Source organism: Hermetia illucens, chromosome 5 (genome assembly GCF_905115235.1).
Source record: "Hermetia illucens chromosome 5, iHerIll2.2.curated.20191125, whole genome shotgun sequence".
NCBI lineage: Eukaryota > Metazoa > Arthropoda > Insecta > Diptera > Stratiomyidae > Hermetia > Hermetia illucens.
In genome coordinates this window covers 64216181-64236566 of record NC_051853.1, presented here as the reverse complement: position 1 = coordinate 64236566, position 20386 = coordinate 64216181, and the positions used below count along the sequence as shown (strand labels likewise).

Below are 20386 nucleotides of genomic sequence, written 5' to 3'. Positions count from 1 at the left end.
CTTTATCAATTGTGCTTGACTGATGAGCAGCTCACTTATTATCGTTATAGGAAGTCAGGAATTGATTAAGTCGATAATGCTAACACTAGCACTTCCTTCTGTAGCAGCTACCATTATCCAATATTATTAAAATTTTCCCATTCTGCCTCCAGTATTAAGTTCAAAAGTGAGAAAGTGATTTTAGATTACCGAAAAATTATTCGATATATGGTTAATCTCTAAGTAACCGTTTTATTGCCTGTCGATACGATAATTTATTTTAATGGTTTCGTTTAGCCATGTTTTAGATTTGATAAATTTTTCAAATTGTATTCGTTTATTTCAACAAAAAATTTAACTCAACAGGAAAGTCTTCCAAAATTAGTACGAGGAAAGTACTCGCCGTGAAAAAAGCAAGTTGAAAAATCGGCGACAAGTGAAATCGGCACCATGAAGTTAGTAAGAAAACTATTATATTTTCTAGTTACTCTGTAGCGATAAAAACAGGTGGTAAAGAAGTGTGCCTAATTTTAAACTTCATTTTATTGAAATTAACTGATACTGGTGCTAACTATTTTTTGCAGTATCTGAAAAAAATGCAAACCTTGTACACCTTGGATAAAAATCACTAGTTATATCCGTTATAGAAGAGTTTATACATAATAGTTCTTTCGGAATGGTTGTGTTTTTGCTCCTTGAATTACGCGTTATTTAGAATGTTGTGTGTGATTAGATGATTAATATTTGGACAAATGTTTATGCTTTGAGAGGATATTAGATAAATGTGAAACCTCGAAAAATTCCAGCATTAAAAATAAATCATCTTTGAGTTCTAATTACTCCTAAATTGTTCAACTGTAGCTTTTGAAGGATATGTACTTAGAAACTATTGCTTTGCTTTCTTTTATGGAGAGACATTTTCTTCTTGAGGATTTGCTAACATTCCAGGATTCATTTCTTTTCTCTCCTTTTCTATATTTGCAAGGTTTTTGGTCTCTTCATTCATCAAGGCCCATGCGTTCTGATAAATATTCTACGACTTCTTTATGAACTGAAGCAGTTAATCAATTGAGAGAATCGCTGTTGGGTCCCTCCTTCCGTGTGCATGGGTCAGTGTAGATCTGAAGATTATTCATGTTTCTTTCCGACTCTTTCAATTAGCCTTGATTGTGTGGAGGCAAGGCTCTTATGGCTGGTGACCTCATAAATATGGAAATTTCTTCAAATCCGATGTAAACTTCGGTTCGATTCTGAACTTTTGCAGCATTAAATGCTATAACTTGGCTAATGCGGGATCTAAAGTTAGTTTAGTATGCCTGCGAATACTTTGAAAGTAAATACCTAAGAGAGAAAGATAAGGGACGTGAGTCTAAGAAATGGAGGTCAAAGTGAATTTAGAAAGGTTTCGTGAGAGAAACTACAATAGCAATTTTGTATCCGAGCCGATTGCAAGAAGTATCTTCGTCCTTATTAGAAATATATGCACATACCTGCATGAGTATAATTCGAGAGTTATGGCGCAACAAGTAATGACACAGTAAGGATATCATTCGTATGTGTGTTATCCATTTGGGGTGTTATTCAATTAGAAAGAGACTTTCACTTATCTCTTTTGATCCACGCACCCCTCTCTTTTTGGGCTAAATACGAAAATTTAGAAAATGTGCTGATTGACGGCTTCGTTCAAGACATAGGTAACTCATCAGATACTGCCTCACCTCTGCCCTAGGAGCAGCGTGACCGGAAGTGGGTCGAGCAGTTGATCGCCCCCGTGTATACATTCGATTGACATTGACATTTTGACATTGATGAGAATGTTAACCAGGGCGAAGACTTCGTTGTTCAGACCTAAAATTAGCCGAAGCAAATTTTTTGTAAGGACTTAGGAAGAGCTGAGTCTGCTTGATGACAGACAGTCCACTGGCCCATGGACCTCTGTTTTTGAGGAAAGTAACTAATTTTTAAAAAAGGATGACAAAAACGGTTCTCTTGTATGTAGGAATGATAATATTTACATTGCGACCGTTGCTTAGCCCGGTGGACATTTAAGCACATATTATTGGAATGATATTCTAATCGAAGCGCACCAAAATTGTCAAAATTGATTGTTCACTTATCAATGAAAAGTACATTTTTCTAGATAGCATACTGTGGATATAAATAAATGTACATGTACATGCGCTTCATAGAAACGTAAACGTTTATCGTAAATTAAGATCGACATGTAACTCTACTAATATTGTGATAACATATTCCCTCTCTATTATTCTAATTTAAGAAATTTTCTCAGAATGAGATTATTAATCAATCAGCTATTTGGAATCGGGAATTCGGATCAGCATTATTTGAAATTAATTTTGGTTACGATAGCCATCATAAAAAATGAAAAGGTATACATTGCATTGTATTTTAGAAAAAGATGGCAGGCGAGTCTGCACTTTTTCCTTGCTTCTGCTATTCTGTTTTCATTTAAGAGAAGTTATTCAAGAAAAAATGCGATATCCCAAATTGTTTATAAAAAGATTGATATAAATATATCTTGATTTGATGAATGGGGTCTATCTTCGATTTATTGACGTAATATATTCCGTTTGAATACTACAATGATCACGTTTGGTTGAAAAAACTCATTGTTTTTACGAGACTGAAATGAGCGGATAATAAACATGACTTAGTGTCGCAATCAATTTAAATTCATGTCGTTTATATATACATATATATGTATATACTGTTTTTAAGGTTTAGTTTAAAACAAAGCCTTATTAAATCCGTTTTTTTGCCCGTTTGCTTTCTTAAGGAAGGTAAAGTCTTCCCAAAATATTAGCTTGGACACAGCAGAATGTTCATATTTTTACCCACTCAAAGCATTTCAGATACCCCCTGCCTCGTAAAATCATTATCAAGTATTAAGTTATGGGATGGAATTAGCTCACTCTAGCTACATCACCTTCCTTTTATATGCATCGCTTGCAACTGCGCTTCCTTGGGGTGATCCGGTTTATATTGGATGTATGCGGTCATGAAGAGGCTTTTCAACCACGATCTCCTTCCGAGCCGGAAGATTATGTACACTACATATGATGTTCCGCAGCAATGGGCCCAGCACCTCCTGTGGGACACTGGCTGAGATAACATACCCTCTTGGATCCGCCATTGGTGTGATACCAGAGATTTTTGTTTTGCAAGGAACAATTGACAATAGCAACGAGATTGGAAACACCAATCGCCACACTCCATTTGGCCAAATTGAAGTTATTTCTCATGGGTAGAGTCAGTCGCAATATTTGCTAGTACCACCCCTTCCGTGAGTTTCATTTTCAGTTTAATGGTTGATCTGGCTCTACAGGATATCACCAAGGGAAGGTAATTTTTGGTAGATTACCAACGTTAATATTTTCCCCTCTGTCTTTACAAGACAAATGGATCTTTACCAGGATGACTCGCCTGTAGGTGCTTTCTTTCGGGTTTCCGTCCACCTTTGAATAGAGTACCTTAAAGCATTCTCTCTTGCTTCGTGGCTATCCCACTCAAGGCTCAAGGTTTCTATAAGATTTCTTATAGCCGTCTTCTTTTCGCTCCTGGTGGGTCTTGCTTGCCACCTCCTGAATCACTCGCCTGACTCGATTGCAAGATAAACGAAAGTTATCGAATTTAATATTCTGCCAGTAGTTCTGGTAATGATGGCGCACGCTTTGACGGTACACTGTGTTATAAGCAGAACCCTCTCCCTGGAGGTGTTTGTCTTATTAGGCGGGTTTCGACATACCTTTGTGAATGTTCGCCCATCTGTTGTTTATGCTGATCAAGCTGGAGTCTTTCTCGGTATAATTCAAGTTTATTTGAATAAACTCCATTTTCTAGTGATAGCTAGCGCGTTTTCTTCGAGACATTACTCTTGCTGGAGGTAACAATTGTTTTTTTCTTTTATTTTTTTTTTGTTTTGCAAACAAAACCTTATCAAAAACGGTTCAATGCGTCTGTCAGTCAGTTACAGGCATTTTTCTCAGAAACGGCTATACCGATTGACACGAAATTTGGTGAGAAGGTGGGACCTGTAAACCCCCAGACATGCCTCTATATGGTGCCCAGGCCTCAAAATACTCCCCATATCGATCTGTTAATAATAGTATATTACCATATTTTTGGAAAAATTGAGTAAAACCTTCCTTAAGTTTACCTTAAAGTTAGAAAAGTTGGCAATGGTATAAAATATAATATGAAGCATATTATCTCCAAGTTTCATCAAAGTCATACTATTAGTAACAAAGTTACAGTAGCTCAAAATTGTCTTTGGTGTGTAAATTTACAATCCGTGGTACTAAATCTGACATGCTAAATGCATAGTCTTAACGGACTACGGTTCGACACTCAAATATAAGCGCCCAGCTTCCGGTTTCCCGACTTGTTTTTTTTGTCGGTATAATTAATCTCCCTTTTTCATTTTAGTGGTTACCTGATTTCCTGCAGGATCTCCCTCTTTTTCTTCCAATATTATGTTTGACAGCAAGTGGATGGCATTGCAGCTTTGTTCGGCTTCCACATTGTTGAGACAGCAGGTTTCGATGTTTCTTTAGAAGCTTTTTCATGAAGGATAGTTTCTCTGGATCAAAAATCTTCGCTATTGGGATAGAATTTGGAATTCATGCAAATCCTGGCCATAGAGTACTTCTCTGGTAATCAAATGCGGTAGGAGTCGAAATCGCTTTCGGCGGTCAGCGATTTCTTCCAGGCCATGGTTCTTCGCTTTCGTTATTGGTCCCTTGTAGCATTAGATGACAAGTAGAGTGTAGGATAGTCACACACTCTCTTTCTTCCCCACCGTATTCTCCTTTTCCAATTTGATTTTCAATGAAACTGTTTCATTTTCGTTACCATCGCAAGTGATAAGTTTACAACAGCGAAGTGCATTTTTTGGGTAAGCCTCCGACAATCATAACAAAGGTCCTCAGAATTCTTGCTTTTTCTAACTCGAGCGAGAATTCGAACGAAGTAAGATGGGCAGCTCTTAAGAGTTTTCCTCTCCCTCTTGGCACACTAATGACAATATGCTTTTCTACTCTGGAAAGCCAAATGGGACCAGACGCGAATGCGGCATCAGATTGTTACTGATGACTACGCAAAATTTGCTGTCTTGACCGGGGAGTAGGTTTCTGACAGGACTATGGCTTCAAGATTCCAGTCCAGTTTAAGGAGTTTCACAATTCTATGCTATACACTAACGGAGACTTCAGATATGGTACAGAAGGGTGCTTTCTACGAGCAATTGCACGCAGTTCAGGGGAGCCTTCTTTAAGATGGCATTGTGCTCGTGATGGCTGATCTGAATGAAAACACCTTATTCGGACATGTCATGGGAAAACACGGCGTAAATGGCAGCAATGGTGTGAGGTTTCAATTGACCGATACCGGCAATCAGATTGACCATTTTGTGATCAGCAGTAGATTTAGAAATTGTGCTCTGGATGTGCGTAATAAGAGAAGCATTGGCATCGGCTTCAAATATCATGCGAAGTCCCGGGGCATTCAACGAAGTGTATGCCATGACAAAAGTGATTTTGTTATTGCACTGGTCAGGGAAGCGGAATCACAATGATTTGAAAACTGTATAGCACATCACAAAAGAACTCGCATGTGGTAACCGAATCACATCTGGTGGAATTTCGGAAACCACTTGTTCTCTTCATCAGTGCTAACAAGTCCTTGATGAAGGGAAAAAGTGGTTTTCGAAATATCAAGTCCTTGTTATCACTGATGAAGGAAACAAGTGGTTCCCGAAATATCGGTATTTGCAAAATAGAAGCAAGGACTTGTCAGTACTGATGAAGGGAACAAATGGTTCCCGAAATATCGGTATTTGTAAAATAAAAATCAACACTAGCGAATAGGAAAAGCAAGTTTTATTATTTCAAATCCTGGAACGTATCACGGAGTATCCCGCAAGCTGAATTCTCTTGCATTAATAATATCAGCACCCGGTAGATCATTTGGGAATAATTTCGGGGTTAAATCACCTGCTCTTCAGCGATTTCAGCGCGAACAGGCAGTATATCTGGCGTTATCTCCGATTATTATTCTCCGATCTCCTGTTATCGATGACTTTCTTCATTCTGACTTGTCCGGAGAATGAAGAGGCTTGCAATAGACCATAACATCTTTTTTAAACACCTCGACTACGTTTATGACATCTGTTTATTTTCTGAACGAGTCATGGACCTTGGCTAAATGGTTTTGGATGTTGAAAATGAGGCAAGCAAAGTTAGACTGACGGATCTCAGTCTGACTGTCTGACGGGTTATTGCATTCTTCCTATATGCTTAACCTGGCAGATCATCGAAGGTGTCGCATTAACAGTGCTAGATTCGCCTTTACTGTTTTATCTAGAAGTGGAAATGCAGATACGTCAACACCATCAACAAGTTGCTTCGCGGAAATGTTCCCTCTGTACTGTTATATAGGAGTAACACATGAAAATGACCACCGCTGTTACTCAAAAGCTCCAAGTCTTCGTTAACATCTGCCTCCGCTGTGTCATCAATGTATTCCGGCCCGAGAAAATCTTCTACGATGAGCTTGTTTTGTTTATGTTGTTTATGTAAAACAAAACCTTGTTACAACCTTGTTACTGTCTGTCTTTCTGTCCGTCGGTCTGTCTGTCTATGTCACGTGGATGAACATTAAACCTGAGAAACACCTGCTGAATCTAAATCATCAGGTGGTGATAGCTGGGAGTTCTTTTTGAATGATAAACTGCAGACGCAGGAGGAAGACGGAGACTCTCAAGTGCCTAAAAATGAATCAAATTATACTAGCTGTCCCCCAGGTAGGAAGTTGGATAAGCCTGTCAACTCTATATGAAAAACAATTGCTACGAAGCTACAGAAGAAGCCTTGGCAAGGATGGATCTTAGAACGACGGAACCGGCAATCGAAACAATTTTCATATTTTCCCGTGAACCATGCGCTTCCTGCACAAGGCAGGAGGTGCTTAGCAGTACCCGATACTGTGTGAACAGTGACCAGTTTCCTGGAGAAAAGCCACTACACTATGTATTACAGTAAGCGTCCAGTAAACCATATACCCGGAGTATATTTCCTAGTCAGCCAAAAAATGAAACCGAGTTTGAGAGCATAAGCGGACAGTTATACAGAGGAAAATTTCGGAATAAAAGCCTTATTAACGTTTACGTTCCTACAGAGGAGACTATGGAGTCGATGAAAGATACCTTCAATGGGGTAGTGAAACCAATCCTCGAACCCTTTCGCCCCTTTTTAATAGACAAGTTGGGACGGAGCTGATGTTCAGCTGATAAGTTGGCTCCCATAACTTACACAAAACTGCCAATAACAACAGTCTGCGAATGATCCAACTAGAAGGGTCGCACGAAATCATTGTTGGAAGTACCTGGTTTGTGCGGAAGGCGGTCCACAAACAAACGTAGGATTACCCAGACGAAAAGTCCAAGGAGCAACCGCGCCAAGCGCCGAAGTTTTACCAATAAGTCAGCAGGATAACCCTTATACACCCCGATGCTCATTCTGTCGAAACAAAGCGGGAAACCTGACTTCCGATAGGGTGGGTATATTGGACCAAAGGGTTGAGTATTTTAATGAACTGCTCAATAACCAGAATATCGGCGAGTTGGAGATCTCGCCAACTGAAAACGACGGACAAATTTGTTATCACTAACCATGGAAGAAACAGTCGGTGCAATTCATCGGCTTAACAATCATAAGTCATCAGTAGTCGATTGAATCACGTCCAAATTGATTAAACATGAGGGTGACCAAAAAGACCAAGCAGTTTATCAGTTCAGAACAGTAAATCAATGCCTGATGATTGGCAAAGAGGCATTGTCTATCCATTACATTAAAACGGGGATACCACCGGGTTCAGATCCGGACGATCGACAACGGACCAGATATTCCCAGTTAAGCAGGTGCTTGAAAAGTTCTGGGAATATGAAATCGATCTGTACTAACTGTTCATTGACTTCTGTCAACGTACGAGAGTGTAAATCATAATACCCTGTGCAGAATAATAATCTAGTTCAAAATCCCACCGAAGCTCGTCCGGGTAGTGAAAGCCACAATGATTAATAACGAATGCCAGGCAAAAATCCAAAATGAACTGACACAAAACCTTCCTATAGTGTCGGGACTCCAATAAGAGGATGGTCTCGCTCCCAACATCTTTAACTTGCTGCAGCGAGGAGGTCTCACGGTCAATGAAGCCAAAACGAAATACAGCTCTAAAAGCAGCTGCTAGTAGGCAGGACATTGCAATGGGAGGGCATAATTTCGAACAGGTGGAACAATTCGTCTACCTAGGAGCCTCATTCTCGAAGGACGGAGCCGTAAAGGAAGGAGATGCCTGCCGAATCAGATGTAATCTTGAATTTATGAATTATTTCACGATCCACCAGCTCGACACTAGTCAATATCCGAAAATTGCAATGGGCGGAAGAATTCCGAGACGGCCTCAGGATGTCTAGAGTTCCTTATAAAGGTGTACCTATACCGTTGATGATGAAAGCATTTTTATGCGTGCATTCAAAGTAAAAAGTCTATTTACATAAGTAGATCGTATGCCTGAGTATGTGCATCTTTATCTCTGAACATGCGTCATTTGTCACCTAAATGTATACAGTGTCAAAATTTTATTTTATTTTTTAATATCTTGTTTGTGTCGAATAAAGTTATGGCCTAGGCTCCTATTTCCCATTAATTATAGAAATTTGCCATCGAATAGAATGTTTTCAAAATCTATTTAAGATATGTTTCTTTGCAACTTCGAAATACCTGCTATTTGTAATCCCTTAAATACTCTCTACATTCTTGAATCGATATCCTTTTTTTAGAACCCCGGCCAGAAAGAAGATCTTAATAATCCTCCTATCTTGCGCAGGAGTGATGATTTTAGTAGCGATTGTTCTCACGCTGTACTTTTTATTGAGAAGCGATTCCAAAGAATTACGTGGTGCGGTGGTGTCAAATGGTTTAGGATGTGCCAAAATAGGACAGTAAGGGTTTTATCATGTAATCAGTGAGAAACCTTCCTAATTGCTATGATTATATTTTTAAGGTCAATTTTCAAGAAAGGGGGTTCAGTGGTTGACGTCGCTATAGCTACTTTATTTTGTGAAGGCATTGCGGATCCGCAGAGCTTAGGAATCGGAGGCGGATTTGTAAGTACAATTTACATCAGATCTACGGGGGAAGTGATATCGTTAATTGCGCGAGAGGCAGCTCCGCTAGCAGCGCATGAAAGTATGTTTGTTAATCAATCTGTAACAGGTTCGTTTTTTATCTGCTTTATATCCAAATATTCCATCAAGTCTAACATTCCGTCATTTACATATGATAAATCGACGACTCAGGTGGTCTTGCAGTCGCAGTTCCAGGTGAAATAAAAGGATATTCAGCGCTTCATAAAAAATATGGTCGTTTAAACTGGGCCGAGCTTGTCGAACCCACAATCAAATTATGTGAAGAAGGACAAATAGTTAGCCCCTATTTGGCCAGGATTCTAGAAATATATGAACAGACGGTCCTAAATAGTCCATCACTGAAGGAGTTATTTGTGAATCCCAGCACGGGGAAAATCTATAAAGAAGGCGATAAAGTTAAAAGAACGAAATTAGCTGAAACCTTGAGGGTCATTGCCAAGGAAGGCGAGGATGCAATTTATAACGGCGGGAGTATTGGTAAAATGTTGGTGGACGATATAAAGGCTTACGGTGGAATTATAACCGAACAAGATTTAAAGGAATACCAGTATGTATACTCAAAAATCAATCAAAATTGGAATCGACAAGGTCTACTATGTAGAGCTTAATTGAAATGTTAATTTCAGGGTGAGATGGGTACCTCCGCCTAGGACACAAATAAATAAATTTACTGTGTACTCTGCTCCTCTGCCGGTGAGCGGTTCGGTTTTACATCTAATCTTAAATCTTATACAAAATCATATGTCCAGTAACTCTACAATATTGTGGCACAGGACTGTGGAAGCCTTCAAACATGGTTACGGGCTGCGGACGCAATTAGGCGATATCAACTTTCTTCCGGAAATTACGGAAGTAATTCACAATTGACTATATACTTACAAACATCACTCTTAACAATCTAAAATCCCCAGCTCGTTTCCCAGATGTCCTCCCAGAAGTTCGCAGATGAACTTTTCTCCAAAATCAAGGATGACAGGACCTTTGCCGATTATGGCTACTATGGGGCCAACTTTTCAGGCGTTAATGATGAAGGAACCGCAAATGTTGCCGTTTTGGGACCCAATGGGGATGCTATTTCTGTGACTAGTACAATAAATAGCGTGTGAGTGATACTTTCCCAGAATGAAAACGAATAATTAAAATCAACATGCATTTCAGATTTGGAGCAAAAATTGTGTCACAAAAGACGGGAATAATCCTGAATGATGAAATGGATGATTTTTCAACACCAGGAATAACAAATGAGTATGGCTTCGCACCATCACCGGCTAATTTTATTAAACCGAAAAAAATGCCACTTTCATCTATGTGCCCAACAATAATTGTCGATGACGTCAAAAATCCTCGACTTTTACTGGGTGCCGCTGGCGGATCAAGGATCACAACATCTGTTGCACAGGTGAGGAATACATATTGGAATCCTTTTAAGTATTGCCTCCTGAATATGTGGCGAATGGAAAGGTTAGGAAAGACATGCGATACCTTTGAGTATCTTCATTATTGCGTTAAATATCTTCTTTTCAAAGTTCAAAAAACCTATAGACGTTTCGGTTCTTCTTTCCCCATAAATATCCTGGGCCGTTCCTTTCTTGATAAGTTCACTCAGTAAAGAACCTTTTGTCATGACCATAAGTCCCTTCTCGACTCCATAGAAGAGGTCATATCCTTGGAGTGACTTTGCTATTAGTGACTTTTCCGCTGCCTGCCTGATTTCGTCGCTAATCCAATATGGATCAACTTTATTGAACGAACCAAGCTTATTTAATTTATCAAGGCATTCCCATGCCAGTCTAGAGTTAACCTGGTTTGATTGATGATTATCTCCACACTCCTGCGCTAGTTGCCGTAACTTTCAGTCTCAGTGGGATTTTATCATATAGGGTGTTCTTATATTTGTCCCTACAGATTGACACTTTATCATCAAGATAACTCTTGACCTTTACCCTGGTATGAGTTAGCTCTTTTAAAAGTTTGTTTGCCCCTATATTCGACATTAGTGGTAACGATGGCTCTTCCTGTAGACAACCTTGAGTTATATTCATGACAATAGAATTGGTACCTGATGGTTGTTCTACTGTACTTTAACATTTCTGCTCATCCAGAGATTTAGGAACATACTGGCCGTTCCTAATTCTCTTGGGGTAAGCATATTCTGTATGGTCGCATGCGATGTGTTAGCGAAACGCCTTCTATATCCAAAAATAGCCACAAAGCTATTTCTTTGGTGTCGTTTGCACCGCTTAGTAATCCATCAATTGATGTAGGGCAATTTCAGTTGATTTTTGTGCTCGGTAAGCATGTTAGCATGGATGTAATGAGTTTAAATTACTAAAGGGAATGGCGATAATCTGATGACCATCTTGTTTGGCCGAACCTAATTTTTTTCGAAATTAACTGTGAGATCCGCCCGTAGATATTGAAGTCTTCCGTCGACACACCCTTGCTAGCCTTTTTGGTAGCCATGCTCGAAAATGTGGGTGATCCTTTGAGCACTTCAACCCCCAACGTGTCATTCTACAAAACTTCACTTGTCATTTAACACTAGAAACCAGAGAAACAAAAACATCAGTGGCACAACCAATAACTGCTACGACGGTGAAAACATGGTTGTTAGTCTATCGCAGCTTTCAAAAACTGTTCCCCTCGAAACGTCTCACCATAGGGTCTCAAGCTTTTACCAAACAAGAAAATGATCTTGTCTTGCCAGCCCGCAAGTATTCTAAGGCTACTTTGGTTCTAAGCAAGAAAAATTGCGAACTCTTAACTATGTTCGAGAGAAGAATATTTCGAACAATTTTTGAGGATGGACGCAAAGTTTATAAGATTAATATATATTAATATGGTAGAAACGAAAATAAGACGTAACAGACACTGTCTTAGACAGCTTTTAGGGATACGGAATCCGAGGACCCCGGTGCAAAACGAGGGTTTCTGGAATTCCTTAGTAAGACAGACGTACGGAATATTGCTTGTTGCGCCGCTAACGATGATGATACCATCAACGTCGAATTTTATCATTCTGCGATCCGATATAAAGGATTCTTCCGAAACTCCTCGATTCCTAACTAGTCATAAGTGTATTCTCTAGAGCTATGCCTAGGATTTCTTGCCAGGTGCTATTCACAAATATTGGTGTATCCATTGTTGGATCGTTGTATATCTCTAACCTATTACTAAGAATAATTGGAAAAAGGTGCTCACCTCACCTCTCCTGCTTCTCCAAATCTCGCTGCTCGCATTGGCATTAGCGTCTCCGCTCCGCAATACTTCACCAATATAATGTCTCTTTCCGATGAGATCCAAGTGTCACCCCTTAGTGGTCCAGTGCCAGCACTGCTCCATGAGTTTCTCCGAAGTTGTCAATCAGGAACTCTGAAAGACATACATATACACATGCATATTTTAATTTGGATTTGAACGTTATACAAGTTTTTCAATTTCCAAAAGGTGTGTTCCGATTTGCTAGCATAATCTTTCCTTGCAGATTGCGGATCTCCTCTAGTATCCCCAGGGTTCTTGAGCCAGTTCTTGACAATTGCCCCCAAAATTATTACAGACACAACTTTTGATTGTGATTGAAGTTCTTCTTCAGTGCCAGCGTATCGTCCTTCTCAGATATGGCACTTTGCCATGATTCGACCAGATGCACCATCCAAATTATTCTTCTTCGCTTTTCCTTTGTTTCGGAATGTTACCGAATTTGTAGTTGATATTGTGATCGTTACTAATTATTGCCTCCAGATATCAGCTATCCACTCGGATTGTAAGAAGGTTTTTTACCTTCTGGTTTGCGTCTGAACATTCTTTACTACGGTGTATAGGGACCCTCATTTTTGGCAACCATGTAATTTAGAAACTTCTCCTTGCAGTTTGGAAAAATAGGCCACCACAATGTGTGCTTTTGGTATATTATTTCAAGTACACGCCAACAATTCTGCTCCTCTCCAGTATGGCAATTTAGGAGCTGTAGTCCTGATCTATTCGGCGGCCTACTCCATCAGGTAGTCAGCTAGTATCAGACTGGTTGAGAGCATATGCCACCAAGTTTTACATTCCATCCCTTACACATCTAAACGACGAAAAGGTTTTTCTGCTCCTCACGAGTAAATATTTGTTGCGGAAATAATCTGGGTAGAATAAATACTCCTAACTGCGCTAGTTGATTGGGGCTCCTACCTTTGCCCCTAACTTATTTGCGGATTCTTCTTTCTTGGTTTGAAGCCTGGGTTTCTTTGCAGCATTTTTCTCTTGTGGGCTGGTCTCTGTTGCACTCCTGTTTTTTGGTTTTACTGCTAAAGGCTAACATATCTTGAGCCTTTTTATGGACTATTTTCAGTTCCAGGGTTTGATTTACATAGCGCAAATTATTTTGCTCCTGCCTCATAAAATTCTGTGTCCTTTCTGACATCTGATATGCCAACATCAGACGTACTCTTGCTGGTCCCTTCTTTCTGATCATCAATCTTTCATTGGTGGTGATGTTTGTGGCAGGCCAATGTTGAACTTGATTCCTAACTTCTCTCTTTTTACGTGTTGTCACTTAGTTATCAGTATTCGGGAAATGTGTTCCTGCCTGATTTCCCAGTTTGCGTTCGATATAGGGTCACATTTGGTTGTTGTTTTTATTTTTACTAGTGGTTGATATACCGCAGGCTACGGAGTTGATAATTTTCCCCTTTTTGGATTATCAGTGTTGCGGATATATACTTCTCGTTGAACACCAATTTGTGCAGTTGTTGTGCGTCGTTATTCCCGACTGCAGACTGTCTAATGGGGCCCGTTTGTATAACGGAGGCGGAGGTATTTTTTTGACTCCCTAGTCTAAATCCGTAGTGTTCCCCAATAATCTTGGTAGTCTGCTCTGTTCGTTGTGCCGTCCAATTTTTTGACTTCTCACTGAGAGTTGATTTAATAACATTGTCTAGGAAGTTCACCATATTTGACAGCGAGATAAATAGTAATTGTAAATGCACATCGATCCAATAAAACTAAATTTCAAATTACAATTTAACGTAGAAATAAAACGACTACCCCAATAAAAATAAATAAATAACAAGTTGCATTTCTAGAATCTTAAATTTGCTAAAAGCCAATCGTTGGTCCGCATATCACTGACGCTTATGTTCGTTTCTATGCTTATATCCCTGTGGTATGCTCGCTTAGTAAGAAAAACTGAACATTCCAGTTTTGCACTGGGACCGTCCAATTGGATGTCACCAGAAACACTCCCCGTTCACGCTATTGAACGCTTTCTCGAAATCGATGAAGAGCAGGTGAAACGAAGATCTAAACTCCACGTACTGTCCCAAAATGATCCATAGAGGCATGATGACGTCAATGCAGGAAGATCCGGAGCGGAAACCAGTCTGCTCTCTATCGACCAAGCTTTCGAAATGTTATTTGAGGCGTTGCAGGATTATTTTATTTATTATTTCTCGCCTGCTTCGGGAAACAATCCATATCCGCATGTTACGGTGACTAGCCATTTCATCCAGAAGAAGGGGAACTTCACCGAATATGATACGGTGAAAAACCGCGGTGAAGTGTTCTTTCCATCTCTTCAATTGCTCCTATCGTAGATTAGGAGTCGACCGTTAATGTCCTTCATAGAACCATCGAAATATTTGCGAACAAATGCATGTTCTTTGGTAATCCATTCCGTTCATCAATCTGTAATATGCAAGCAAGTGTGAGCGACCATCAGATGAAAATCCCTTCCGAAGCCCACGTCAGCACCTCTTTTATTACACACAAGCGACAATTCACATATCTACTGCTGACGGCAAAATAGTTGATCGGATACGGTGTCGGCCATTTGAAACCCAATGTGACCTTATAGCAGGCTCTGCTTATGAACAATGTACAACCAATGACGAGGCGATGCAAGCTGCTGAAGTTCTCGAATCTACTACTATTATCGTTATGGTCGCCAAAACTGTGTTTCCCCATCACATGCCCGAACCTACGTTGGCATTCAAATCACCCATCATGATTACAGTGTCACTTTTAGAAAGCCTCCCCTAAGCCGCGTAGAAAGCATCCTTCTGCTGCCAACAATCTTACGCGGAGTTTGTTTTTGTACCTGTTATTGATTGTAATTTTCGGTCATAAATTGTATTATTTCTTGTTATTATATTTTCCAATTTGAGGTATCAAGTAATGAAATTAAAGAATAATATAATAACAATAATCGTTGGCGTAACAATCCAATTGGATCAGGGCCTTGAAGTGTGTTAGAGCACTTCATTCAAGACCGTAACGGTACACTACAGGATTACAGTACTGTGTAGGAAGCAATGTGGTCAGCATTGTCCTCGCTTGAGATTATCACCCTGATTTGACTCAGAGACTCATTCACAGCTGAGCCGATTATTACCCGACGTCCAATTATGATACAAATACCACTGGCACTTCGAAGCCTTGTGCTCTAACCACTCAACTATCCGGACACGGCCGAAAATTTGTCGTTCTCTTCTTCAGGATTTTGCCCTCTTATTTCCAATACACGTATTTATTCGATCAAATCATTTTGCTTGTAGTTCATCCTTTCCCTCTGTATTGGAAGCACTGGAGAATTGAAATGCTTCTTAATTTAGGCCGGAAAATCTCAGTCAAATTCCTCTCAGAAATCGACATGTAAGTTCGGAGAGTGTGCCTTACAGTAGTTGTTAGCAAATTTCCGACAGAGTACAAAAGTACTTCTAAAATGCTAGAAAAGTGAGAGCAATACTCTCCGAAGTTTCACCATCTTCGCTTTGACCCAGAACATCCAGCCAATATCGTAAGAATTTTCGCTTATGTTGGAGAGAGCGTGCATTATCGCAGCCCTCGATATCAATATCGAGGGGCGTACGCACATTCTAAAAATCGTCGGAGCTGTGAGGTGAGTCTATTAAAAGCTGTTTCGATAGTCAAAAGTCGTAGCTCACAGGTTTTAAAATTCACTCATTTCAAACTGAAAAATGTTGACCCACTTTAATCGACTTTTACAACAAGCAGAGAATACTTGGCATTTATATATTGTTTAATATAGGCTCAATGTCAAAACTACAAATAATAATAATAAATAGGTTAGATTGGTTTAGTAAATTATATATATACACGTAAGTGCCATAGTCCCCTAAGCTCGGTGTAGCGCATCTATGTGTCATCGCTGTCAGTTATTGATAATGCGCTTCAATACCCTCCACGATTTTCCGAGAAAATTACACTCCTCCTCTACGGCAACTCACTCGTCGACCGTCTTGCATCCTGAGTAAGTGGGTTCTGTTGCGTGGCATAGTTCGCAGTGGATTTGTCGCCCTTTTTCAATGTGTGACCTAACCACTGCCACTTCCGGTTTTGGAATTCATATCCACGGATATCTTTGCCCGAACACCGTACGTTCTTTGTTATTATTTTAAGCCAGAATACCTTGATGACATGACAACAGAAAACCAGAATTAGCCTCAATGGTGTAAACACAACGACTAAAATCCGGATAAGCCAGATTGACGAAAATTATCTAACTTTTCAAATTAAATGTACCAGACTAATGTAGAGGGGTTGACTGATGGTGGATTGACACTGATATCATACTGATGGAAAACTAATTATGTAAGGTTAATGGCACTATACAGTGCTGCAGTCCTCATTGCTAGCACAGTCCGGGAGCGACGGCCCAACAAACAATCACCGGAAAAGCAATACGAGCCTTGTTTTAACCCCATCAGGAATAATTTCTTACTTTCTCATTTTATTAGTGGCTATGGAAGGAGTCAGAGGTCCAAGCTGCAAGCGATTATATTCACGTAACATTCTGCCCATAGGGTTGAAACCGTTAAGGCCACGGAGGCTCCAGAGGTGCCATTTAAGCCGCTGCAAATCCTGAAAATGACGCATGCGAGAACTAAGGATCTTCTATGTTTTAGAAACCTTCAATTTTTTAGAAATAACAGATCAACGAAAACAATAACTGAAGTAGAGATGGTTCTTCCTAAAGTTTAAGAATCTAGTAAATTTCCTTTGAACTGATACAATTGTATGGCTATTAAAATTAGGTAGGGGAACCATATTACAAATGATCGAGGAATGAATGCCTTTGAACTGGTATTAGGAATGAAAGACGAAAGCAGGCATTCTAAAAGCTTCCCTCGTTCACTGCGTTCCAGTTCTCCTGGCACGCACGTATTTTCCCAATTATATTTTCCGGTGTTACTGTGTCTTCCAATGTCTCCTCTAAATTCTTCCTTTTCTCTGCGAATCTAGGACAATGAAGGAACACATGCTCCGGGTCCTCCGGAATACCGTCGCAGCTGGAACAGTTTGGTGAGCTGTTCAGTTCAAATCTATGGACGTATTTATGATATCATAGTTTACCTCACCTGCGTTCTTTCTCGTACCTTAATGCTGGGAATCAATCTGTGGGTACATCGACCTTTTTCCCCCGATCAGAGGAAGAATCGGCTCCATCATAGATGTGTGCCATCTCATTGGCCAAAATGTCGATCTGCATCATTCATAACTACAGCACACTCTTAAAGCGGACTTTCTATAAACCGCGTTCATCTTTTGAGCATTGCATGCAAATGCAAATTACGTAAAAACCGTAGGAGTTTTAACTTCTTAATTTTTGAAATCTTAGGTGCTAAGCTCAAAACGAGGGGCCTGTGGACCAAATAAAAAAAAGAAACAGTCGCTCCCCACTTGGTGTGGTCCGACATCAAGGGAATACGGACTTGATAAAAATCCTTGAACAATCCTTAAACAAAAAAAAAATACTATAATAACAATAATGAGGAGAAAGATTAGGGTTCCGAAGACACCGTCGAGAAAATGTGACAAGTTTTCACTGAAGGCTGCCCTGATCAGTAGATGAATCAAGAGAAGTAAGGCATAGCCAGTAGAATTGAAAATGCTAGAGAAGTCATTGAATACAGATTTCACTTGTATTCAGAGAGTTGACTACGAAGCTAAGGAGTACTAACAAATTGATCACAGTCGAGCGCGATGTTGGAATCCATGCTGCTCCTTCACAAGCTTAAAATACAATTCTTCTCGCGGGACCGGGTACTACTTCACTGATTGCACTTTTTCTGCATCTCTTGTTGAATTTTCTCAGTAATCCCTTTGCGGGCTTGACGAAAGGGCGGGCGGAAAGGCCTCCCCTTTTCCTTCGAGCCCGCATTTTTTGCAGAGGCCCGGTATAGAAATGTCAATGAGAACATACAAACACAACTTTCACCCGGGCCCAGTTTTAAACATAATTGGATCGAAGATCCAGGTTAACATTGCATACAATAATTTCAGTTACTTGCTTATCAATAAATCGTACCCTCTTTTCCAGGTAATTATCCGCAACATTATTCTAGGCGAACCAATCGAACAAGCTGTTAAAGCTCCGCGACTTCATCATCAGCTAAGTCCGATGCAATTGCAGCCTGAAGCAGATTATAACAAGGTAATTTTGGTAACTTTCCCCTTCTCACGAGAACTGTACTGAAACTGATCTAAAACTTCCAGGATATAGTCGAAGCTCTTGAGAGAATTGGGCACAATATTAGTTACTATCCAGGGGAATTTGGCTTTTCAGCCCTAACTGCTATTGGCGTCGATAGTGAAAATAATGTTAAGGCTGTATACGATCCTCGAAGACCTGGGAGTGCAGCGTACCATTAATGACTGGGAAGCATGATTTTTGCCCACACAAAGTAGTAGCAAGGCTTTAGCCGATTGCTGGAGTATTCAAATTTTAACTTGACGGCGATATGACCAATTATGCTGCATATAGTTGTAAATTAATTCACTGCCTTCGCTAGTCCATATTACTTTCTTGTGCGCTTGTCAGAACTCAGTTCCCTTCTTGCAATAGGTACATGCAGGCGGAACTATTTCATTTTTTAAATTCTTGGATTATGTAGAAATTTTCCACAAAATTGTCAAAAATTCTAGGCTAAAGTATTATTTTCAATTTACTAATTCAATAATTATTTTATTGAAATGATTTTATTCACAAAATTCTAGAAAAATATAAATTTCTTGAAATATATATTTCAAGTTAAACGTATTCTTATGAGATTTAATTTGAAATCCTATCTGCGGCCCAACCGTTTTGTCAAGTATTTATTCCGAATTTGTATATTTTGAAAAAAGCTTTTTAGGGTTTCTTCATTGTTAGGTTGCCAGAACTTACTAGTTATCGAAGGATGAACATCCGACTAAGAGGACAACATCGAAGAGGATACATTACATTAAGAGCCTCTTCAGATCCGCGGAACATTTATCGTCTGTCAATTCCTTTTGCAGACGCCAACTTTTGAAGATTATGCAGGCGTAACACCTCCACAAGGCAACCTTAAGAACCATTAATTATGAACACTATATTCGGCGAAGAAATTAACACTCTCCTTTTTGAAAGATAGAGATATCACTCGCTGTGTGGGGTTCACAGTTTTTACATATTCAATAATGGAATAACAACTTCCTAACAAAATTTGCATAACAGACAGGCAGAGCGTAAGTTGGATTCGTCAGGTATTTACAGTTGCAGCTATTCTGCTCCATTATGAGCAAGGAGGAAATGCAAGGTGTGCTGGTTTCATATGCGAGAATTTAGAACCCTAAAATTATACCAACGCGGGGGTCGTGTTCTGCGTAGGACTTCCAGAATTCACCTACTTTCCGAGGGCCCTACTCGAGCTCAATAGTTAATGCGACGTATGTCAGTACTACATTAGCGAATATAATTGTTTGGTACGGTAGTGGACATAATACTCCAAATGACCATCAGATTTTTCTCCAGATCGAAAATGGGCCAGGCGGTGGGGTGTATTCTATCGGAAATCAAGTTTCGTCCGTGAAAGCATTTGAAGGGGATGCGTTCATAGAAATGTTATTGCGAAAGCACGATCTTTATGTATGGCTTTAAAAATGGTAGCATAAATAACAAGATGTGTAAGAACGCATGTCACGTTGCTATGAGTGGACAAAGTTGCGGATTTTCGCTTTCGAGCAAGGAGAATCAGGGAGCCAGACGAAAATGGAGTTTTGGGAGAAACAAGAAATATGCGCGAATCTTCGAAGTAGGCTTAAGCAAACTATCCACAGCGCGCAGGTTTGTTATGCATTTGCATTTTTTTTCAATATAGTGACGGCGCTTTTTCCCTCTCGTGAAAGCTACGCAGAAAGTATGAGCCAGCGTTA

General features: G+C 39.8%; 1 protein-coding gene across 1 annotated transcript; it reads left to right on the top strand.

Annotated features, from left to right (window-relative positions):
• The first annotated feature begins 311 nt into the window (after positions 1–311).
• Positions 312–19132, top strand: LOC119658337 (glutathione hydrolase 1 proenzyme). The gene is made up of 9 exons (XM_038065682.1): positions 312–434; positions 8837–8998; positions 9061–9272; positions 9356–9752; positions 9832–10057; positions 10117–10307; positions 10364–10604; positions 18531–18644; positions 18707–19132. Exons 1-9 carry the CDS (start codon positions 430–432, stop codon positions 18860–18862), a joined length of 1704 nt encoding a protein of 567 aa, XP_037921610.1. The 5' UTR covers positions 312–429; the 3' UTR covers positions 18863–19132.
• The last annotated feature ends 1254 nt before the right edge of the window (positions 19133–20386 follow it).